This window comes from Cottoperca gobio, chromosome 4 (genome assembly GCF_900634415.1).
Source record: "Cottoperca gobio chromosome 4, fCotGob3.1, whole genome shotgun sequence".
Lineage (NCBI taxonomy): Eukaryota > Metazoa > Chordata > Actinopteri > Perciformes > Bovichtidae > Cottoperca > Cottoperca gobio.
This window is the reverse complement of record NC_041358.1, coordinates 3,733,132-3,757,644: the sequence shown is the minus strand read 5'-3', so window position 1 is coordinate 3,757,644 and position 24,513 is coordinate 3,733,132. Positions and strand designations below refer to the sequence as shown.

The 24,513-nt window shown below is 41.5% G+C and overlaps 2 protein-coding genes across 4 annotated transcripts; one reads left to right on the top strand and one right to left on the bottom strand.

The window, feature by feature from the left end:
• Nucleotides 1-245: 245 nt before the first annotated feature.
• On the bottom strand, nt 246-5,792 carry tmco1 (transmembrane and coiled-coil domains 1). The gene is made up of 7 exons (XM_029428810.1): nt 5,573-5,792; nt 4,787-4,864; nt 4,628-4,687; nt 4,493-4,539; nt 4,201-4,268; nt 3,854-3,998; nt 246-710 (listed from the first exon to the last, which is right to left on the bottom strand). The coding sequence occupies exons 1-7, from the start codon at nt 5,640-5,642 to the stop codon at nt 612-614; spliced, it is 567 nt and encodes a 188-aa protein (XP_029284670.1). The 5' UTR covers nt 5,643-5,792; the 3' UTR covers nt 246-611.
• Nucleotides 5,793-7,574: 1,782 nt separating this feature from the next.
• uck2a (uridine-cytidine kinase 2a) lies at nt 7,575-14,348 on the top strand. 3 transcript variants are annotated; one of them, XM_029430414.1, is made up of 7 exons: nt 7,577-7,770; nt 9,550-9,709; nt 10,413-10,509; nt 10,981-11,123; nt 11,817-11,914; nt 12,000-12,059; nt 12,951-13,088. In XM_029430414.1, exons 1-6 carry the CDS (start codon nt 7,666-7,668, stop codon nt 12,030-12,032), a joined length of 636 nt encoding a protein of 211 aa, XP_029286274.1. In that variant the 5' UTR covers nt 7,577-7,665; the 3' UTR covers nt 12,033-12,059; nt 12,951-13,088. The 3 variants fall into 3 exon arrangements, with proteins under 3 accessions (XP_029286272.1, XP_029286274.1, XP_029286271.1); XM_029430411.1 differs by having other exon boundaries at nt 7,579-7,770; nt 12,011-12,059; nt 12,951-14,348; XM_029430412.1 differs by lacking the exons at nt 11,817-11,914; nt 12,000-12,059 and having other exon boundaries at nt 7,575-7,770; nt 12,951-14,348.
• Nucleotides 14,349-24,513: the final 10,165 nt, after the last annotated feature.

Sequence of the window (24,513 nt, the reverse complement as noted above, 5' to 3'; positions counted from 1 at the left end):
ATCGTTTTTGTTTACCAATTGATTAACTACCAACATTTCCACGTCAAACCATGATCGATAAAAACAGTAATTCTTTTTTGTGTAAAATATACTTATTCCAGATAAAGTATCTGTGAGGACTGAACTTGTATTAACATACTAATGACCAGGCTAAAAGAGCTGACAGTGAGCCAATTTGATTGGGATTTTGTTTCCGCAAAATAATTTATTCACTATCAATTCATTCAAAAAATAAAAAACACTACTAAAGAGTAAAACTTTATTTATATGTAAGAAATTAGGATACAGATAATGACATACAATAATACTGATTAATGGATCAGAGTTTACTGTGCCAATTATTCATTAAAATCTCATAACAATGTATGGCATGTGCTGAATACAAGGTAGACTTTTGTATCCTTTGTAATTAATGTCATTAAGAACTCATTTTCTTCCTCTAATTTCTAAGTAAGACAATGTTAAAGTTAAATAAACAGAATATGAATGAAAAATCTAACAGAAGGTACACAGTAGTACAGTAGCTGCAACAGAATATGTTTGTTCCGTGCTCTGTGCTCAGATGAGGGAGGCATGACTGCAGGAACAGCACTGTGAGACCCGTCTGATGGTTAGGAAAACTTGGCTGCTTGGGGTGGAGGTCCCAGGAAGCCTCCGGCCTGTTTAGTTGCAGCTCTGGAAGGCGCGAGACCGAGCATCTTCTGAATGTTCTGGAGACACAGAACAAAACACTCTCTCTCAGAAACCAAATATAGTTTTTTTCTTGCTAAAGTTCACGTAATGAAGCTTTTATAAAGCATGAGCTGAGGCAGAGCAGGTGTAGACACACACTCAACACAAACCTGAGGCTAGGGCATTATTATAATGTGCATCTACAAAGCAACGTTTTTAGTTTGATGATTCACACTGTTGCACTGGCTGACATGTTCCTTTATTATGAGGAACATTGTCACTATAGTATTGAGTTAATCTCACATACACCATTCTGCTGCAGTAGAAACACTAGAACAGTGGTCCCCAACCACCGGTCCGTGGACCGGTACCGTCGTCATTTGGTACAGGGCCGCACAGAAAGATTGAATAAAATAATATTTTATTTTGAAAGAGGTTTTATTTTGAAAAATCACCGGATACATCGTCTGTGTCTCTTGACACATGTCAAGACGCTCGTCCGTCACGTGATACTTCAAAAAAATTAAGCCCACAAGCAACAAACGTCTTTAAAGAGCTTTTCTGGAAAAGGGAAAAGACCCAATGAGGAGACATTTAAAAGACAATATCAGGAGTCCTACTTAAAATACGTGTTTATCGCTACAGGTGATTCTCATGCGCCGCTCTGCATAACATACAGGCTCGCACATGAGGTAACGAAGCCATCATAACGGCTTCGCCGGCACCCGCCGTTAAAAGACAAGCCCTTGGCGTTTTTTGAAAGAAAAAAACATGAACAAGAAAGACATAAACAATGACTGATGGTCACCACATCAACACATGCGAGTGCACTGAGAGCGTCATACTTAGTGACTAACTGTGTTGCTAAGAGAAGAAACCTTTTACTATTGGTGCAGAATTTATCCCCCTATATTGGACCGGCTCGTTGCAGAGACACAAGCTCAGGGCTCCCACTAATCCAGGTTGGAGACCGCTGCACTAGAACACACGATGTGTATTAATCCACAGATGAGACACATGTTAGTTATTTTTAAAGAGTCACATGTTTCGTCAGAATCAATGGTCTTGGGGCAGTGTGCCACAACAGGGGGGCACACATTGTTGCTTTTGTTGTTTTCATGAGATTTGTTGATTTGAAAGTTTTATATTGATAAAATTGTTATGTAGACAAATCATGTTTTTTTTAAATCCACCACAAAGCTTTTTAAAAAAAGGTGCAGAATAAAAGCATTGCTTAAAAACATTATGACAGTGAATTCATTATATAAACATTTTTGTCAGTGTCATCTGTAAATATCACCCAGTGTCAGCGATCAAGAGTCTTAATAGTTGCCAGTTGGTGTGCAAAAAAAACAGAACAATTTCTGAGTTTGACGCATGTATGTGCTGGCTTCACGCTGGTACCAATTCCAAGTGCTCAGTGACAAAAGGAGGAATAAGACCAGGATGAACATTGGTTCTGCTTTTGCTTTTTGGAGTCAGCTGAAGGAGTTTCAAGGACTGAAAAGCCACCCTAAAATGGCTAGTTAGCTAACTGGAAATATACACCAACACTGTCCATGAAGTGGGCGGGTTGTGCATCAAACTGGCAAACACGGTGCTTTTATGTGAACGAGATGGGAGGAGGAGTGAGCCATCTATTGGCTGAATGTTATCAATTGCACCAAGACAATATAGAATTCCACCAACTTAAACCTTTTGAAGATGGGTGACTGTCCTGTCCCAAAGCACAGACTGGCTGTAATATACCGGGATTTTAGAAGGTTATTGGTTAATAACAATTAGAGATGCACCAATTGCAATTTTCTTGGCCAATTATGATTTCTTGACCTGTAGTTTTCTTTCTTCCTAAGAACTATAATTCAAAAAGCATAAACAACTTTATTTTGTTTCATGGAGAATTGATAAATTCAAATGCATGTTCAAAATAAAACTTAAGACTATTGAAATAGCTTACATTTTCTCCCAAACCGCACCAAGTTACAGGGCTATTTTGTTGTGAAAACCTTGTTTTTAAAGTTGTTCCTCAGCATATTTTGGACTTGTAATTATAAATTGTGAGCGATATGTCTTCTTCATTCACACTGTAGAATTTCTACACGTTACTGTCTGTACCGCTGTGTGTGCGATGTAAAACCATCTGCTTTTACACTAGAGGTGCAATCTATAAATATTTTGTTGCATTGATTTTTTTGCTTAATTGTTTGAGGTTCAACATATCGACACTGCTGAAATCTATGTCCACACCAGTGGTCTGTGAGGCTGTTATGCTCATTACACATCAGAATCAGTGTGCTGAGAAAACTGGAAAGATGTCATCTGCTATTCTAAATGTCTTTGTGGAGCATAGACTGCTCGGCCTGAGGTTAACCAGAGGAAAGGACAAATTAAATCAGCTGCACTTAGGCTCCCCCTGCAAAACTACCTACTACTTCTCCAGGGGTTTCTCCTGCTGACCATGCTTAACATGTTAACATGCTGAATAAGCAGGTTTTCAAATTGGCATTCTTTTGAGCTTTGTATGACGGTCCATCGCTTTCTGCTCAGAAACTGTTTCCTATCAAAACCTCTGTTCTCTCCACTAACATACAGCCCATGACATCCAGAACTGCACAGTGACACACTGTAAAAGGTATCAACCCCCCTGGGTCTACAGTTGTTGCAACTCTAGAGGTTTTCTTATTGTTAGTGTGCAATTCAACTGGTCACTTATCTGGTTGTTGCAATAAAAGAAAGCGATGTATTCTTTCTCACAAGTATTTATCTTTTGATGATGTTGTTGTGATTGTTTTCTAAGGAGGTTCTGCACACAAATGTACATACATGCATTTTCTATTGTTGATGTGTAAATCAGTCGGTCACTTATGAGAATTGTTGCAAGAACAAAATATGATACATTCCTTCTTATAACTTAAAGTTTCCTGCTACAATGTTTTGATGATCTGTGGCAGCTGGTTGGTCATCACCAGAGGGCTGAAGAGGGCTCACACCCACTAATGTGTCAGAAACACTGAGTAAAGCCGAGGGCTGACACACGTTTCTTTCTGCTGCTGTGCATCATGAAATGGTTTACATACTTATTTGCAAGAGCTGTCGACTTCATGTGCTAGTTGTGGGATTTTTTGTGCACCCACTATACTCCAAAGACCTTTGAGTTCTTTTATTTAAGTGTAGAAGTTACCTGTCTGATGGACATGGTGCAGAGGATGTAGAGGAATATAAAGGAGCAGTCAGTGTAATCCTCTCCCAGCAGGTTGCGATGCGACAGTCCCTGGATGTAAGAGAGCGGTGTGAACGGCAACTTGGCCACAACTCTTCCATCAAAGCTGAACAAAACACAAAAAGAGACAGTGGTTGGAGCTCGTCGGCATGTTTAAAGTAGTGGAACGAAGAAGTCTGCTACAAATATGTTAAAGCAAAAATCTCAGTGAGCAACACAGATTTAAAGTCATCACCTTTAAACTTTTATTTCCGTTTTTTATAAAAAAGATGAAAATGTTACATCAACCCAATAGGTGCAACACTTACATGGAGTTGAACATGCCCATCAGAGCTGTAAAGCAGAAGCCTATGGCGAACATGGACTTCATGCGAACCTATAAAACAAACACACATTAAATATGCATATTTGAAATTTGAAAGATTATATTTGACTAGACAATACTGACACATTTTTATATTGACAATGAAAGTGTCGCTATGCCTGTTAATGTTGTCAAACTATAATTATTCTAAACTACAACTAAAACTCCAGACATGATCTCCTTTCATATGACAATATATTGATGGCTTTAGCTCCAACATATGTAGTGTCTCTCACCATAGACAAGTCTCTGTTGTTGTTCTTCAGCTTCTCTTCTTGTCTCTCTGTAATACATTCAGACAAATATATCACTTATCCACAAACACAGGTGTTTGCTTTCAATTCATCAATGTGTGCTTAAACGCTTCTTACCAATTTTCTTTTTCTGCTGACGTCCTGCAGATTCTGTGATGGTTTCCTTTTTCTTCTCAACTAATATCAAACAAGCAACAGAGAATGCATTAAACGGTCTACAGAAAAAAATATCAATGCAGAAATTAGTCGTATGAAGTTCACATACGAGTCACTTACGTTTTTTGCTTTGTTTTTCCACTTCAGCCTTTAACCTCTTGTACTTTTCAGTACGATACACTAAAACCCAGGTAATTCCTGAGGAGAAATCCAAAGAAGATTTTTTGTCAAAATAGAATCGACAGTCAGATGCTAAACTGCACTTAATTAACAATATATGCTCTTTAAATTTCAAATGCACAGGACTATCGTTAGTTTTGAATTTTCCTGCAATAAAGAGTTTGTTATTTAGCAGATGAATTGAAAGTCTTGTAGTTTCCCACTGCTCTAAGTGCTAAGAAGAAGGAGGTTTTAAAAAGCCCTTTTAGAAATTAGGTATACGGGTTTTTTTATTTATAACATTCATATTAACTTGTTACAACAATAAAACTTCGATAACTGTTTTAACTTGTTTTCATCTTAAATTAAATTATCCTAAATTAGGATGGGTCAATCACAGAGCACAAGTTTCCCAGAAGGAGTGAATAAAGCATAATTTATACCAACATAACAAAAAACGGCTTCTCGTAAGATTGTTATTGTGAAAATTTAACCGGAAGTTTAATTCCTTGCGCTTACTGACTTGTCAAGCATTAGCTTGGTAAGCTACATTCGTTGGCTAGCAAGCAAACCAGTCCTCAAAAGCACCAAAAGTAGAAATGAATGAATATTATTATGAATAATATTTCCCCACTATGTAATCCAGAAGGATGTAAAGAGAAAGACTAATCGATGTGTTGTTTGGACGATAGTAAAACGCATTCCTGCTTAAGCTGCCTGTCGAACTGTCAGCAGGATTTCACTCACCTTCGGCTAACAAGGCTGTGCAAACGGAGATGAACACGATGAGAATAGTATCAGCAAACATGGTGCTCATGGTGCTTTAAGTGTCCCGTTTACTGTCCTGTTTGTCCGACCACACCGAGAAGTAGTCTACTGTTAATAGAAGTTACACCATGAGCACATTACATTGGTCTCATAGGGTTGTGTCAGCATTAGTAACGAGGTCATACATATGAAAAGTACTTCCGGTTCAACAGGCTAACCAGAAATGGTGTTGAATGTTGTATTAAAACAAAACCAATGCAACTATTCTATAATAAAAAATATATTTATTTTAACATTGTGTCATAGATGTGTTGATTTAGCCACAGTAGTTGTTGATACTGAATTGTGAGGTCTGAGATATTGAATTGTATTAGCGTAAATTGCAAGGTGATGTGCACCCAAAAACAATAAAATAAATAAACGTCCTGAAATAAATGTTTGTATCTCAAATATTGTAATAGAAACAAGTGGCTTGCATGTTATAAAGCCCACCCAAATGAAAATTTAGAAGAAAACACATTTTTAAATAAGAAAAGGGCATTCACTTCTCATGGTCTTTTTTGTGAGGAAAGGGGTTAACACTACACAGATATTTTAAAATATTGTTTCCAAATACTTTACAATGTAATAACCAGGCACTAAGACCCTTGGGGAGGTGAGAGATGGCTCAGAGTAAGGCCGCTTTGTAATTGCCATCTCAGCTTCTTTTTTATATATTTTTATTATTATTTTCACAGGTACCATCAACAATAAGGGCAAACATTCTTATATTTTCACCCCAACCCCATGGGCTCACAGAGATGAGCAAGTATAAGATTAGTAAGAAACAAATATAAATTCACATCCAAATGAAAAAAACTGGGATCATGCTCCTTTTTGAAGAATAACGTTTTCAAAATGAAAATATTTCACTTAATTGTCATTGGTTACGTTATTTTTTATACTTTGATTGATTGATTGATATATTTTTCACATTAGTGTTGAGAGTTGTGCCCCCTCCCGTTACCAAGACCACAAAGTTCTATTAGATCTAGCATCTTAATTTTGCTCTCAAAATGCACCAGATGCAGACAATTCACTTTAAAATGTTAAAAACAATTCTGCCCTGGGGAGCATGCCCCTGGACCCCCCTAGAGGATGTGAAGTCCACCCTACTCCTAAGTCATGCCAACATGACTAAGACCAGGTGACATGGACCTGCTTAACATGACTAATATATTGGTGACGCAACCAGCACAAAACACTATGTTTAACACTATGGGTGGCTTTGCTCAGTGCAAAACTCCCAGACTTACTTCTCCATCATCATGCCATCTGAGTTCCTTTAATGGTGATTGTACTACCATGCATGTGCACACAGCTCCACCTCACCTCTGGGCTAAGCCCACCCAAACTTTAAAACCTAGCTACGCCCCTGAATGAAAGTAGACTAAAGCACTCAATTTATATAAAACGTTTCAAAATAAAAGTCTCCCCTTTATTGTATCATGCCATAGACCTACAATTGTATTCAAACAAATAACAGGTGTACGATTCAACAAAATGACAGGACAGGATAGAACTATATACATAAGGGTACCATGTAACACACAATAAAGATATTAAAGAAAAAATATCGAAGGCTTTACAATGCTACTGTTTTCATTGCTTTCAGTCCTTTTAATATTTCAATACAGTGTCTGATTTCTATTTTGAATTGTTGTAGTATGTTCTAGTGTGTTTTCATTTTTGAGTATGGTATTGTACATATAAAATAAAGAGGCTCGAAATAAAAAATATTTTACAATCAATACCATTCTTATCATAAAACTATTTAACCCTAACCCTATTTAAGTAAATGAATAATCAAACTAGTCAAAGTCTTTAACTAACTTCATACAGAGGCACTCAGTTTCGTAATTGCAAAACACGCATTTTCCATCAATGTAGTTTGTGAATGTTGATCACCACTTCATCATCATGCTTCCATGTCCATTAACGTCAGCCTCGTCACCGTCACCATCGTCAAATGGGAGGAGCGCACGATGAGCGGGTGTGAGAGGGCCGCATCATCGCGCTGCTGCAGATGAAGCATGGCAGGAGACAGCGAGACAAAGCCGGCAGACCAAGCCGAAAATGAGAGCATTAATTGGCAGCCTTTCCTCATTGGTGTCGCTGGAGGGACAGCCAGCGGAAAGGTTGGTATTTATATCATAATTAATTGTGGCGTTTTATTTCTTGGTATTTATTATGTGTTTGTTGTATTTTGCTATACATGTGTGAACCGAATGAATTTGTTTTTGGAATTTTGAAGATGACGTGCATTTTTTTCATCAGGATATAATCGTATCTTTATCACGTTACTTTTGGATCAATTAGACTGAATATATTGTTTGATCAGTAGTGAGCGGAGTGTAGGCCGCCCTACAGCACACTTGTCAAAACAAGATGACATGTGCATTGTCTAATATGCCTTTATTAGATAATAAAGTAGTGTGGTACATGGAAATCAGACTTAAAGACTCTCGTATGTTGTCATATTTTTCAATTTAAGGGGAATATAAAGGGTGTCATGGATCAGAGTAAAAAGATAAGATTCCACTTAATTAGCATCAGCTGCGCCTGGTCAGCCGATTATAAGCCATGACAATTGGAGAAGAAAAAAACGATGTATAGACCATGAAAGCTCAATAGACTCCCTATATTTATAGATGTGGTGTAGGCTACCCAATGTGGCCTGAGGATTATTTTTTGTTCTGATCATGATGATCTGATCTGATGTCATGACCTGGATTTGTCTTCTCTGTGACACTGATGTAACCTCTGTCTCAAGCTCAGTCTAGATTTTCACTTCACCTCATCTCACAGGGTGGCTTACTGGCATTACAATATCAATATTGGGCAGTGGGGTTGTCAGTAAGTGTGGTTCTGTCTTTTGAAGATCAGAATTGGATGCATTAGTTTTATATTTTGTAGCACTTTGTAGAGTAGCTCATCAGGATACACACAGAAAGGCAAAATCAAATCAATGTGTGACAAATGTGGTTATTGAAATGTCAGAGAGTTACTGTGTGACATCAGTGTAAATCTGGAAGGTAGTCAAATGTACTTCTATGCATTTGTTATTTACAGTGGTGGAATATAACTAAGTACATTTACTCAAGTACACATTTAAGGCGCTTGTATACATATGATCTTATAGAATATGATGCATTGCTGTAGATTTAACCCAACAGTATTAAAAAGGAGTTCAAATGAGACAGACTTTAAACACCTACAGCTTTAAAATGCAACATACACATTAATGCAGCCATAATATTAATCCAGTCATATATAATAGTAAAACACTGACTGGGAACATTTTACTGCACAATCGATACTTTTACTCAAGTAAGTTTTGAATGCAGGAGTTTTTCTTGTGGTGGAGTATTTTAACAGTAAGAGTATTATTACTTTTACTTCAGTTGAGGATCTGAACATTTCTTCCACCATTGATTATTTAGGTAGCCTTGACATTGTTTATGTAGGTGACAGCAGGTAGATGTTATAAGTGATTGGATCAACAAAACTGTGTTCAGCAGACACTTGTTTGTGGGTCTGACTTCCTGGTACTCTGCCCCTTTCCCCCCATGAGACAAACTGCTCACAGAACCACCTGCTCTCCCACACATGTTATCTGAATGTGGAGTAAACTGCCATCTTTTGTTTTGTCATGTGACTGTCTGAGTGTGTTTGTCTGCCAGCTTCACACATTTCAACAATCCAAGTTTGTAGCCTTTAAATGGATACTTATTTCTAATAGTAACTATGCATCCAGGCTGTGAAGACGTGCGTAAACTAAATGCAAAGAAAATGAAAGTTTGTATACTTTGTAAATGCAACCACTCATGTTCCAAAAGCATAATGATGTGATGACTAAGATAATGGGGGGCCTGTAGTTAGTCATACTACTTGTTTTGTTCTTCTTGTGTAACTAGTCATCGGTGTGCAGCAAGATCATGGAGCTGCTGGGCCAGAACGAGATCGACCACCACCAGCGACAAGTGGCCATCCTCAGCCTGGACAGCTTCTACAGGGTCCTCACCCCGGAGCAGAAGGCCAAGGCACTCAAGGGCCAGTTCAACTTCGACCACCCAGGTGTGTGGATATCATTCACCTCATCACATGCCTCCTTGTATTCATGTATCATCTGGCAGCAGCGCAGTCGAGGATGGAAGTCTGCTGGCCTCAAACAGCTGTGTGTCTCCTGCTGGGAAACATTTGACTTGTTTATTCAGCAGTTCATCTTTATGTGATTCAAGGTCTTGTGAGGTTTGCTTGGTGATATTTACAATGGTGCAAGGACAGAGACCAAAAAAAGTGGAGTGGAGGTGGGAGGGAAAACTCAGAATTTCCCAGATCACAATAAAACCTCAAAACATAATAAAGTCAGAAATTTGTGAGAAACGTCTCTGAGATTATATTCACAAATTGATGTGAAAAAGTGTTCCATACTGTGGCACCTCCTCACTAACATGTGCATGTGGCATTTCCAGTTTATTGGTGGCGTCATGAGGTTAATTAAGTGAAGTTGTTCCTTGACAAAAAGGTTTTTTTCTTGTAAATTTGTGACTTAAATATAGATTTTGAATTTATACTTTCAGAGAATATTCAAGTTTTTTTTCTTGTTTTTTTTTCTTTCCAAATTAACCACTTTAATCTCAGAGATTATGCTATTTTTTCTTTCTCGTAAATCTGTGACTTTATCAGAGAATATTTTCTTCATAAATGTGAGGATTGTTAATTTACGTCATTAATCGTGGAGTTTTTTCTCTTTGTTTGTTTTTTTCTTTCTGTATAGATGCATTTGACAACGATCTCATAATCGCGACTTTGTGGGACATCAAGGAGGGAAAAACCGTCCAGATCCCTGTGTACGACTTTGTTTCCCACTCCAGGTGAATGAGTCTAATCAAGTAGGCTACATACAGAGACAACATGAAAGGAGCATTTGCATGTTTCAGCACTGGTACTATAAAAGGGCATCATATTGCAGCAGTAAAATTAAGTTTTTTTTAAAAGAAGACACCATTTCCACTGTGGTGGACTACTCTCTTCATACATTGATTTCATAGCATGGTGAAATGAAAAGAAACCAATAGCTGCCAGGAAGGCAGGATAACATATTTGAAAAACTGAAACACCAAAGTGTTATAGAAAATGGTCATCAGTAATGCAAATTATACGGAAATTGTAGTAAATGGACTAAAGTACAATTTCACGAGTACTGGTGTGGCCCCCCTTTTTGTTTTTCTCAAGTTGTTTTCTCAGTTTAAAACAGTCTTCGGTTTAGCAAATGTTACATAGGCACACTTCAAGTGTTTAAAAAAAAAATATATATATTTTATTGACTGTCTTTTGTATGGCAGGAAGGAGGAGACCGTGACGGTGTACCCTGCTGACGTGGTGCTGTTTGAGGGCATTCTGATGTTCTATTCTCAGGAAATCCGAGACCTTTTCCAAATGAAGCTGTTTGTGGACACAGACGCAGACACACGTCTATCTCGAAGAGGTGAGACATGCAAGCATGACAAAGCAAATCCCCTCTGTTTCAAAACCCAAGAGGCAAGACACAATTTTTTTTTTTTTTCAAAGTTTTGTTTATTGAAATTTTCCAGCATAAATGGATCAACAGTTCAGTTTTTAAGTTAGTGTGTACATGAGTAAATACCATAATACATGGAGAGATATACAGATAGTGATAATGAATATTAAGTTAAAAAGACTTATGTTAAACAATAATAATAAGATGAAAAAGAAATAGAAATGGAATGAAAGAGATGGCAAAACTGATATTAAAAATCTAATTAACAATGTATTTACTAGAAAAAAGTAACAAACATTTTTTACAGTTAAAAAAAGATTGCAAGACACTTAATTTAGGTGATTTAGACATTTTGGGATATATGTTTTTTTCCTTTTCTTGCTGAGCATTAGATGTGAAGATTGATGCCACTCATGTCTGTAAAGTAAATATGAAGCTTCCACCAGCAGGTGTTTAGCTTAACCCAGCCCAAAGATCGTAAAGCAGGGGGAAACGGCTTGACTGGCTCTGTCAAAGGCAATGAAATCTGCCTACCAGAACACCTTGAACTTCTTAATAAACACATTATATATTTAACATAAGCGTTTTTTTCCCAAAATGTCGAACTACTGGTGTTCCCTTTTTTAAAGCTAATTTTTCCCTGGTCTCATTTTCCCCCAGTGCTGCGTGATATCAGTGAACGTGGACGGGACTTGGAAAGCGTTCTAGCACAGTACATTACTTTTGTTAAGCCTGCATTTGAGGAGTTCTGTCTGCCAGTAAGTGCTAGTCAACATGTACCAAATAATTTGCATGGTTGTCTGAACATTGACTCATAGTCAAACCTTTGTCCTTTTTTTATTGGTGCTTTTTAGACGAAGAAATATGCTGATGTAATCATACCGAGAGGAGTTGACAATCTCGGTGAGTGTTAGAGCTTTTGGTGCTCAGAGATGATGGTAAAGACATTGAAACCAAATGTTGGAGAGACTAGTCTCAACAGTGTTATCATAAAGGACACAGCTGTGTTTATTGTTGGCCTCTGAGCTGGGACTTGTGCTCAAAACTAAAGCAGCAAAAGCCACTGCTGCTGGTAGAACAAAACAGCTGTCTGTTGATTTGAGAAAATAACTTAAAACCATCCAAAAAAAAGAAAAATGTACTGTAGTTAGTCTAAATATGTGGAAGCAGGATACCTACCCTGACCTAGCCCCTGTGTCTGCCTCAAGTATTATACCATTACATTGAAGTCACAGAGCTAAGCATTCAGCTCTTTGAAAAATAAATACCCAACAATCTTTGAACAGGACTGAATCCACAGCCAGGATAGCAGTGACACAGTTATTAAGGACAGTGGTACTTTGAGCTACATGCTAACGTCATCATGCTAACATGATCACAATGACAAGGCTAACGTGCTCGTCATTCTAGTTTGGCATGTTGGCATGTTTACATTTGCTCTTTAGCACAAGACACAAAGTATCATACTTTTATAAAATTCAAGACCGCATAAATGCAGCTTAGCTGCTTCCAAGTTTACAATTCATGATGAGAATACACTAACAATTCCAAACTAATTCAGGTTCGGACATGTTGCTCTTTTTGTACAGCACAAGCAAAATATTCTCATTATTTTGTAATAAAATAGAAAATATTGGAAACAATATTTTTTATTTCTTACTATGTTTGGATTTGCGGGTACATTTCTTTTTCTTTCTTTTTTATCATGCAGTGGATGGAACTGCAGTGTAGCTTTGTGACACACACACACTGGGGCTGACACTGACCACACAATCTCTTTGTCTCTTCATACAGTTGCTATAAATCTCATAGTTCAGCACATCCAGGATATTCTAAACGGTGGTTTGACCAAACGGCTGAACGGGTGGTTTAACGGTTATGGAACAACAAAGAAGCAGCCAAACATGGAGTCCAGCAGTCGGCCTCACTGAGCGCAGCCCTTCCCGAGCGAAGAGTGGAAGGAGGGTCCGTCCATACGAGCCCAATGTGCTCTATGCTGTGGCTAAAAAGGCAGGAGCATCCTGGGGCTCAAAAGACCAGTTTTTTATATGATTCTGTTTAGACTGAGGAAATGAATAAGGGAAATCAGTCCTTTTGTGCAGCTGGTTTAAAGGTTGTATTCGGTTCTATTTTCTTTTTAGTTTGTGTACTGTCCGAGATGGCAGGGGGAGAAATACAAACTTTTAAGGGTCTAACTTGCAATTTAATTACAAACGGATGCTTGCCTTTACCACAGCACTGAAACTTACAGCAGTTATGGTGTCTAAAAAAAGATGTCCCAATACTTGACAGTCTTTAACTATACAATATATTTTGTGTAGCAATATGCTGTTTAATGGCAGGCAGGGCCTTGCCCTATCTTACTGCTGTTAAAGGTGCACCATATTTCTTTTTTCAATGCAGCTTGACATCATTTTATTTTTTTTCAAGCTCTGTATAAAACATATTTTGACTTGTACAAATATAGATTTTGAAATAATGTACTAATGTATTGAGACTTCTGACGCTTGTGTCGCGTTGCCCCGAGCTGCACTTACTCTATCTCGTCTAAATCTAATGAACTGAATTAGTCAAATGAAACAACCGATTCCCACCTCAAATCATCTGATGTATGACATCACCAAAGATTATTTTCGGGACTGTCTTTATTTCAACGTGATACTGACATTGCTGTAAGCCATTTAATAAGATGTTGGTAACATAAAGAACAATTACTTATGTTGTTATGAAATAACCACAAAGTATTAGTTTTTTTTTTTGATTCCCATAAACTTGAATCCTCAGATGCATATGCAAGTTTCATTTAAAAAGACACAGTGAAGATGGTGTCACTAAATGCATTGAGTTGTGAAATGTCATTAAGTACGAGATACCCGATGTAAAATGTGTTCTGTAAATGTTGTTTTTCTCATAATAAAGTTCTCAGGTACTCTTTGTTTGCTCGAGTTGACACACCCGTCACTTCCAAATTCTTGCATTTCATTAAAAGAAATGTTTTAAGACTATTCTGTTTTACTCTTAAATCTAGACATTAAAGGTTCAGTGTGTAATTCTGAGACACCTGCTCCAATGAAATAGTAAATACTAAACTGGGTCCATACAATCTCTAATGTTCATATTTTAGTTGTAGTAGTTTGGCATGTTTATTGTATTCTAATTTATTCTTTATATTGTGTATTGCATTTACTCCTGTGTAATGCCTGTCAGTCAGCAGGGCAAGAATCTCAAAGATATTTGACCAAACTGCTGGTCAGAAAATTCTGCTGTCTGATAATCTTCACGTGGAGCTGATCATTTGTGTTTACTGGGAACTGATGTTAACGGGGCTGTAGTCCGTGTAACATTGTTTTTTGTTTTTTTTAATGGACTGAATCCAAAGTGGCAGAAATTAGAAAACGACCCGCATATCTCATCTTCCCGATGGCGGCGCAGCCAGGAGAGCAGCCGCCTCTTTCAGACGGTTAACTGTTAACTGAAGCAACGCCGTTTCCCGGGTCTGCGGACCGCTTTACACTCGGAGAAACATCCTCCTCAGAGCTGGGAGGACGAAGCAAGGTGATGCAGAGTTTTTTTCTTGTTTCTGCCACTTTGAATGTAATCAATAAAACAGACACAGAACATGAGTTCTGTTTATTGTGTATAATATTGTAATATCTACAAGAGAGTCAGGCAGCTGTACTTCTTCTCCCTCTGTACTGAGGCAGACTGCAGCTACAGTGACTCACTATCACCTCTAGAGGAACAAGTGGCATTACAGATTGGACGGAGTGCAGCTAGCTGTTAGCATGCTAACTTCAGTAGATATCTGCAACACAACACAGACGTCTTTGACATAACGTCAATACTGTTACCTCTTCACATTCTGTTGATAATGTTAGTTCATTGTTTTAATGTTTAAAGCAGGGTTCAACGCTTTTCAGGCCGAGGACCCCCAAGGGCTTTGTATGTGAGCAGAAGGTTTTTGTAATCAATCTGGTGCTGAACAGGGAGACAGTGAAGTTGGATGAGGATGGGGATGATGTGGTCAGACGATTTGGTGCGGGTAATGATACGGGTAGCTGAGTTTTGAATGATTTGGAGTCTGTTGAGTAGTTTTGTGGGTATGCCAGAGAGGATAGGATTCATACTCTGCCATACACTGTCACACTCTGCCAGACTCTGCCGCACTCAGTCACACTCTGCCACACAGAGCCACATAGAGGCACACAGAGTCACACAAAGTCACACATAAGTCACACATAAGTCCCACAGAGCCAGACAGAATTATTTTTATGACATCAGTTAACATTCTGGAATGGAATTGTGTTCATATAATTCCATATAAGGTGCGACTGTGCTTTACGGTAAGCGCGTCATTTTCAGTTGTTAATGTTTCTGTGTTGCTGGTAGCATACTTCGGCAGCTCCAGCTTGACTCGGTTAATGTTGTTATATTCTTGATCACATCGGCTAATTACCTGTCATCTATCCAAACCTATACTTTTACTTCCTTAGCACTTACAACTCTCTCCTTATCCTCCTTCTCTTAGCGACTCTCGCTAAATCCTCAATTCTTTACGCTCCTTTCGGCTCTGCTAACGTTAGCTGCTGTAGCTCGGCAGTTAGCAATGGCATCTCCCTCTTCTGCTCTCTCCTGCTCGGTGTGTTTCATGTTTAGCTATTGCTCTGCCTCCTTTGGTGATAATGGTATGTGTATTAAATGTAGTTTATACGCAGGGTTGGAGGCGAGTTTTAGAGGGATAGATGAGCGGCTCCGCACCATGGTTAGTCAGCGGTTAGCAACTGTAGCTGTTAGCAAGCCCCCTATACCAGTGGTATCTCCTGTTAGCTGTCCCCCGTCAGGGCCCGAGCAGCCGGGAGACACGGGAGTAGGAGTGACGGCATCCATCCTACTTTGGATTGGTAGATTACTTAATATCAGATAATAAGATTTATTTATTTTGTCTCAATGAAACATGAAGAATATGTCAGTCTAAATCAGTGGTCTTCACTACTTTTTATATGAGAGCCGCATTGATAGGACAAAGTCAATAGGAGAGCCACTTTTACCGCAAAGTATGAAAAGCAACATCCAGTCATAAAAATCTGTCATCCCACCCAGAACATACAATATGCAATGCAGCCAACCAATACATTCAATAAAAACAGGATTAGCTTAATACTGGGATGATGTTGTAAACTCTGCAAACAATATTTCTGTTGAAGCCAAAAAGCAGTGTTTCACAACTTTTGAGACTGAGAAGGGCTTTCTTGCCAGAGCCAAAATCCATGCGATCTCAAAAGATGCCTCAGTTAATCGTTCAGCTGTATTAGTTGTCCTGTGTATGAGCCTTTGTTTTCCAGAAAGAGAAGAAGAAAGGTGCTCTAATTTCACTTCCAGGTGTGTTCGTTGAATTTTGGATGCGTCGTTTAGAAATGCCGCTCCAAATTACTTTGCTTGAAACCAGAGTGGGTTTGTTTACATATTAAGCACAAAGGGTTCGACTTGTGGAGGACAAATAAAAATTCCTGTTCACTTTTCTTGAAATGTCCTTTGCTCGTCTTGTATGGCTCGTACCTTTCTTTTCTATTTTTAACGGGAGCAGCTGTTGTTTGTCCACACACCACATCTCCCGCTCGATTTGCGGTTGTTAAATAGATCTTAATTGACCTCGTTTGTCACGCTCTGTTTCTGTCCACCTGGTGTGCAACTATTTTTTTAATAAGAAATCGATCAATTATACGCCTGTAGAAACACACGCAAACTAGCATGAAACAAGCTAACGCGAGTATGAAGTGCCAGGTTGGTCGTAGTATCCTCCAATTTAAATGCTCCAATTTAGCGATATTAATAATTTTTAAGCAAATGTCCATATTCGTAAGCATGCTTATGATAACATATTTTTAATGACCTTAAGTTTATTTATTTCTATACTAGCACACCATGTATCTGCCTGTCCAAGAGCACATTCACCATTGTAGTGCTTATAGACCGCCAACACTGGCAACTCCGCAGTGAGTCAGTGTAGTGCCGTTTCTAGTCTATATTTGCATCTTTTATCAATTATTATTATCAATTATTTTATTATTATTTGTAGGCTAACACTGTGTTTTAATGGGTTATATGGAATAGCCCTGCTTGTTTTTAGTGTTTTTATGAAATATCTGTATTGACTGCATAGTCATATCTATCACCCCTTTATTTAGCCTACTGCCATGCGAGCCACCAATTAAAGCTTGGCGAGCCGCAGGAGGCTCGCGAGCCGCGCAATGAGTAAAACTGGTCTAAATGAATCCACTCCACCTGGTCATATTAATACTCACCTTCCTCGAGGCACTGGCCGAGGAGGTGGAGTTGCGGCCATATTTGACTCAAACCTCTTGATCAATCCTAAACCTAAACTAAACTATAACTCTTTTGAAAGCCTTGTTCTTACGCTCTCAAACCCAACATGGAAAACAATAAAGCCAGTTTTATTTGTTACTGTGTACCGCCCTCCTGGTCCGTATTCTGAATTTCTATCTGAATTCTCAGAATTCTTATCAAGTTTAGTCCTTAAAACAGTAATTATTGTAGGTGACTTTAATATTCATGTGGATGTTGATAATGACCGCCTTAATAATGGATTTATCAATATTAGATTCAATTGGGTTCAGTCAGAATGTATATGAAGCAACTCACTGTTTAAACCACACTCTGGACCTTGTTCTGGGATATGGTGTTGAAATTGAAAGTTTATCAGTGTGTCCACATAATCAGGAGGGAGGAGCTGATGGAGAAGGTGCAGAGAGTGGAGGCGGCGCATGGTGAACAGCAGTACGGGGAGGCATGGAGGGTCATCAATGAGATGAGTGGGAGGAAAAGGTCAAAGGAGGGACAGGTGGCGGGCGATAGCCCAGAAGAGAGGGTGACCTCCTGGTTCACTCACTTCCGAAATCTCCTAGGAACACACCTGACAGTGGATGGACCTGAGGAAATGATACCTGTCGTCCTCACGAATTTCGCTATTGACGATGGTTTACAGTCAGGGAGTTTGCCAAAGTGAAATCGACACTGAAGCAGCGAAAAAGTGCTGGGCCGGACGGCATCCCTCCAGAGGTCTGTAAATACTGTGATCTGTGATCAACCCTAACCCTTATGACAAACAGCCAGCCTGATATGTGGTCTCTCTCTAACATCATCCCAGTGCCTAAGTCCGGAGATCTCTCGAAGCCAGACAACTACCGTGGCATAAGTCTGACTTGTGTCATTGCAAAAATGTACAACCGCATGATACTGAACCGGATACAGAGCGCCATCGACCCCCACCTGAGAGAACCAAAACGGTTTCCGAGAGAAGAGGACCACTGTGACCCAGATCTTGGCCTTGATGAGAATCATCGAGGAGGTATTGTGCTTCATCAATTTCAAAAAGGCATTTGACTCGATACACAGAGGCGTGATGATGAAGATACTCAAGGCCTACGGTGTCCCTTCCAATTTACTCTGGGCCATAGGGACCATGTACAAGGGTACAATAGGAAAGGTGGTAACCCCAGATGGCAACAGTGAAGAGTTTGACATCCTGGCTGGAGTGTTGCAAGGGGACACCCTTGCTCCCTTCCTCTTCATCATAGTCTAGGACTATGATGACCTTAAATCAAATCAAATTTATTTGTATAGCCCAATATCACAAATTATACATTTGTCTCAGTGTGCTTTACAGACTGTACAGGTTACGACATCCTCTGTCCTTAGACCCTCGCATCGCACAAGGAAAAACTTCCTAAAAGAAACCCCAAAATTAAAGGGGAAAAAATGGAAGAAACCTCAGGGAGAGCAACTGAGGAGGGATCCCTCTCCCAGGACGGACAGACGTGCAATAGATGTTGTGTGTACAGGATAAACAACATAGTACAAATACAACATTTGACAGAAATTATGTTGTGTTGGAAAAAAAAGAAATAGAAAGTATGGATGAATCCAGGAAAATGTCAATAAGGCTTCCCGGTGTCCAGCAGGACCAGGTCAGCAGGCGCTGTCACGATTCATGATCCTGACGTAAACTTTATCAGTGGCAACCTGCCACATGAGAGACAGACACTCCGGGGATGATACCCCGGATGGTGAGTTAGTAACATACATTTACATAAATGCATACAGATAGAGAGGGAGAAGAAGAGAGAGGGAGAAGAAGAGAGAGGGAGGGGAGGAGAGAGGAAGAGAAGGAAGAGAGCAGGGAGGTGTCCCCCGGCAGTCTAAGCCTATAGCAGCATAACTAGGGGCTGATCCAGGGCAAACCTGAGCCAGCCCTAACTATAAGCTTTATCAAAAAGGAAAGTCTTTAGCCTACTCTTAAATGTGGAGAGTGTGTCTGCCTTCCCGAACACAAACTGGAAGCTGGTTTCACTGGAGAGGAGCTTGATAGCTGAAGGCTCTGGCTCCCATTGTACTCTTAGAGACTCTAGGAACCACAAGTAACCCTGCAGTCTGGGAGCGTAATGCTCTAGTTGGTTTATAAGGTACTATGAGATCTTTAAGATATGCTGGACCCTGACCATTAATTGATTTGTAAGTCAGGAGAAGGATTTTGAATTCTATTCTGTATTTTACCGGGAGCCAGTGCAGTGCAGCTAATACAGGAGTAATATGATCCCGTTTCCTTGTTCTAGTCAATACACGTGCCGCTGCATTTTGGATCAACTGAAGAGTCTTAAGCGACTTTTTGGGACAACCTGATAACAATGAGTTGCAGTAATCCAGCCTTGAAGTAACAAATGCATGGACTAGTTTTTCTGCATCATTTTGAGACAGGATGTGTCTTATATTTGCAATGTTACGTAGATGAAAGAAGGCAGTCCTTGAGATTTATTTTATCCATCCATCCATCGTCTACCGCTTATCCGGGATCGGGTCGCGGGGGCAGCAGCTCCAGTAAGGAACCCCAATCTTCCCTTCTCCGGGCCACATCCTCCAGCTCCGACTGGGGGATCCTGAGGCATTCCCAGGCCAGAGAGGAGATATAATCTCTCCACCGAGTCCTGGGTCTTCCCCGGGGTCTCCTCCCAGCTGGACGTGCCTGGAACACCTCCCTAGGGAGGCGCCCAGGTGGCATCCTTACTAGATGCCCGAACCACCTCAACTGGCTCCTTTCAACGTAAAGGAGCAGCGGCTCTACTCCGAGTCTCTCACGGATGGCTGAGCTTCTCACCCTATCTCTAAGGGAGACGCCAGCCACCCGTCTGAGAAAACCCATTTCGGCCGCTTGTACCCGTGATCTCGTTCTTTCGGTCATGACCCAGCCTTCATGACCATAGGTGAGGGTAGGATCGAAGATCGACCGGTAGATTGAGAGCTTTGCCTTCTGGCTCAGCTCTCTTTTCGTCACAACGGTGCGGTAAAGTGACTGTAATACCGCCCCCGCTGCTCCGATTCTCCGGCCAATCTCTCGCTCCATTGTCCCCTCACTCGCAAACAAGACCCCGAGGTACTTGAACTCCTTCACTTGGGGTAATGGCTCATTCCCTACCCGGAGTAGGCAATCCACCGGTTTCCTGCTGAGAGCCATGGCCTCAGATTTGGAGGTGCTGATCCTCATCCCAACCGCTTCACACTCGGCTGCGAACCGATCCAGTGACTGTTGAAGGTCACAGACCGATGATGCCATAAGGACCACATCATCTGCAAAGAGCAGCGATGAGATCCTGAGGTCACCGAACTGCAACCCCTCTCCTCCACGACTACGCCTCGATATCCTATCCATGAAAATCACGAACAGGATTGGTGATAAAGTGCAGCCCTGGCGGAGGCCAACATTCACTGGAAACGAGTCCGACTTACTGCCGAGTATCCGGACACAACTCTCGCTTTGGGCGTACAGGGATTGGATGGCCCTCAAAAGTGACCCCCTCACCCCATACTCCCGCAGCACCTCCCACAGTATCACCCGGGGGACCCGGTCATACGCCTTCTCCAGATCCACAAAACACATGTAGACCGGATGGGCGTACTCCCAGGCCCCCTCCAGGATCCTTGCGAGAGTGAAGAGTTGGTCCGTTGTTCCACGACCAGGACGGAATCCGCATTGTTCCTCTTCAATCAGAGGTTCGACTACCGGCCGAACCCTCCTTTCCAGTACCTTGGAGTAGACTTTACCAGGGAGGCTGAGAAGTGTGATACCCCTGTAGTTGGCACACACTCTCTGGTCCCCCTTTTTAAATAGGGGAACCACCACCCCGGTCTGCCAACCCCTAGGCACTGTCCCAGACTTCCACGCAATGTTGACGAGGCGTGTCAACCAAGACAGCCCCTCAACACCCAAAGCCTTCACCATTTCTGGACGGATCTCATCAACCCCTGCGGCTTTGCCACTGTGGAGTTGTTTGACTACCTCAGTGACTTCCATCAGGGAAATTGACGATGATCCCCCATCAGCTTCCAGCTCTGCCTCAACCATAGAGGGCGTGTTAGTCGGATTCAGGAGTTCCTCAAAGTGCTCCTTCCACCGGCCGATAACCTTCTCAGTTGAAGTCAGCAGGGTCCCACCCTTGCTGTACACAGCTTGGATGGTTCCTCGCTTCCCCCTCCTGAGGTGCCGGATGGTTTTCCAGAAGCACCTTGGTGCCGACCGAAAGTCCTTCTCCATAGCTTCTCCGAACTTCTTCCACACCCGCTGCTTTGCCTCTGACACGGCAGAAGCTGCCGCCCTTCTAGTCCTTCGATACCCTGCAACTGTTTCCGGAGTCCTCCCGGATAACATAACCCGGAAGGACTCCTTCTTCAGTCGGACGGCTTCCCTGACCACCGGGGTCCACCACGGTGTTCGAGGGTTACCGCCCCTTGAGGCACCTAAGACCTTGAGACCACAGCTCATCACCGCAGCTTCAGCAATAGAGGTTTTGAACATCGCCCACTCAGGTTCAATGCCCCCAACCTCCACAGGGATGGCTGAAAAGCTCCGCCGGAGGTGTGAGTTAAAGATCCCCAGGACAGGGGCTTCCTCCAGACGTTCCCAGTTCACCTGCACTACCCGTTTGGGTTTACCAGGTCTGTCCAGAGTCTTCCCCCACCCCTTGATCCAACTCACCACCAGATGGTGATCAGTCGACAGCTCCGCCCCTCTCTTCACCCGAGTGTCCAAAACATGCGGCCTCAGGTCAGATGATACGATTACGAAATCGATCATTGACCTTTGGCCTAGGGTGCTCTGGTACCACGTGCACTTATGAGCATCCTTATGTTCGAACATGGTGTTTGTTATGGCCATTCCATGGCTAGCACAGAAGTCCAATAACAAACGACCGTTCGGGTTTAGATCAGGGAGGCCCTTCCTCCCAATCACGCCTCTCCAGGTGTCTCCATCGTTTCCCACATGTGCGTTGAAGTCTCCCAGCAAGACTACGGAGTCCCCTACTGGAGCCCCCTGCAGGGCTCCATTCAGGGTCTCCAAGAAGGCCGAATACTCAGAACTGCGGTTTGGGGCATAGGCACAAACAACAGTCAGAGTTTTCCCCCCCATAACCCGAAGGCGTAGGGAGGCGACCCTCTCGTCCACCGGGATAAACTCCAACATAGCGGCCCGACGCCTCACACCTTGGGCAACTCCGGAGAAGAATAGAGTCCAACCCCTATCCAGGAGTACGGTTCCAGAGCCAAGACTGTGCGTGGAGGTAAGCCCCACCAGATCCAACTGGTAGCGCTCCACCTCCCGCACTAGTTCCGGCTCCTTCCCCCACAGAGAGGTGACGTTCCACGTCCCCAGAGCCAGCCTCTGCTGCCCGGGTCTGGTCCGTCGAGGTCCCTGACCATCACTGCCACCCATGTGACAGCGCACCCGACCCCAGCGGTTTTTCCCATGAGTGGTGGGCCCACAGGATGGATGGATGGGAGGCACCACGTAGCTTCTTCGGGCTGTGCCCGACCGGGCTCCGTGGCAAACCCGGCCACCAGGCGCTCGCTGTCAGGCCCTCCCTCTGGGCCTGGCTCCAGACGGAGGCCCCGGGCTTCCTCCGGGCAGGGTCTCTCCTTTCCTTTTCCTTTCTTTCATGAAGTCGTTTTTGAACCATTCTTAGTCTGGCCCCTCACCTGAGACCAATTTGCCTTGGGAGACCCTACCAGGAGCACTAGGCTCCAGACAACACAGCTCTCAGGTTCATAGGGACACACAAACCTCTCCACCACAATAAGGTGATGGTTCCCAGAGAGGAGATTTATTTTATGTGGGAGTTAAACGACAGATCTTGTTCAAAGATGACGCCAAGATTCCTTACAGTGGTGCTGGAGGCCAAGTTAATGCCATCCAGAGCTTCTATGTCATTAGAAAATGCGTTTCGGAGGCGTTTAGGGCCAAATATAATAACTTCAGTTTTGTCTGTGTTTAACATCAAAAAGTTGCTAGACATCCAAGTTTTTATGTCCTTAAGGCATGCTTGAAGTTTAGCCAATTGATTGGTTTAATCTGGTTTAATTGATAGATATAATTGGGTATCATCCGCATAACAATGAAAGTTTATAGAGTGGTTCCTTATAATATTGCCCAAAGGAAGCATATATAAGGTGAATAGAATCGGTCCAAGTACAGAACCCTGCGGAACTCCAAGACTGACTTTGGCTGTCATGGAGGATTTATCGTTAACAAGTACAAATTGAGATCGCTCAGATAAATAGGACTTGAACCAGCTTAGTGCGGTTCCTTTTATGCCAACACAATGTTCCAGTCTATGTAGTCTGCACTGAGGTCTAACAAGACAAGAACAGAAACAAGTCCTTTGTCTGATGCCAATAGAAGGTCATTGGTAACTTTCACCAGTGCCGTCTCTGTGCTATGATGAACTCTAAATCCAGATTGAAAAACCTCAAATAAACTATTATTATGTAAAAAATCACACAACTGTTTTGCGACTCCTTTCTCAAGGATCTTAGCGAGAAAGGGAAGGTTAGATATCGGCCTATAGTTGGCTAAAACCTCTGGATCAAGACTAGGCTTTTTAAGAAGTGGTTTTATTACAGCTACTTTAAAGGATTTTGGTACGTAGCCAGATAATAGAGATAGGTTGATCATATTTAATAACGAAGTGTTAATTAAGGGTAAAACTTCTTTAAACAGTTTAGTTGGAATCGGGTCTAAAAGACAGGTTGATGGTTTAGACGATGAGATTGTTGAAGTTAGTTGGTTAAGGTTGATTGGAGTAAAACAGTCTAGATATATTTCAGGAGTTACAGATGTTTTTAAAATTCCAACAGTTGAAGTCATTACCAATTGAGGTCAGGAGGAGATTAATTTTGTCTCTAATAATTATAATTTTATCGTTAAAGAAACTCATGAAGTCGTCACTACTGAGAGATATAGGAACAGAAGGCTCTGTAGAGCTGTGGCTCTCTGTCAGCCTGGCTACAGTGC

What these genes read in the sequence shown, in the direction of transcription:
- uck2a (XM_029430411.1), top strand. Translation starts at nt 7,666, where the DNA reads ATGGCAGGAGACAGCGAGACAAAGCCGGCAGACCAAGCCGAAAATGAG. An exon ending in GAGGGACAGCCAGCGGAAAG is followed by an intron (nt 7,771 to 9,549) that starts GTTGGTATTTAT and finishes TTGTGTAACTAG; the next exon opens with TCATCGGTGTGCAGCAAGAT. An exon ending in TTGAGGAGTTCTGTCTGCCA is followed by an intron (nt 11,915 to 12,010) that starts GTAAGTGCTAGT and finishes GGTGCTTTTTAG; the next exon opens with ACGAAGAAATATGCTGATGT.
- tmco1 (XM_029428810.1), bottom strand. Translation starts at nt 5,642, where the DNA reads ATGAGCACCATGTTTGCTGATACTATTCTCATCGTGTTCATCTCCGTT. An exon ending in CACAGCCTTGTTAGCCGAAG is followed by an intron (nt 4,865 to 5,572) that starts GTGAGTGAAATC and finishes ATTTCTCCTCAG; the next exon opens with GAATTACCTGGGTTTTAGTG. An exon ending in ATGGGCATGTTCAACTCCAT is followed by an intron (nt 3,999 to 4,200) that starts GTAAGTGTTGCA and finishes TGTTTTGTTCAG; the next exon opens with CTTTGATGGAAGAGTTGTGG.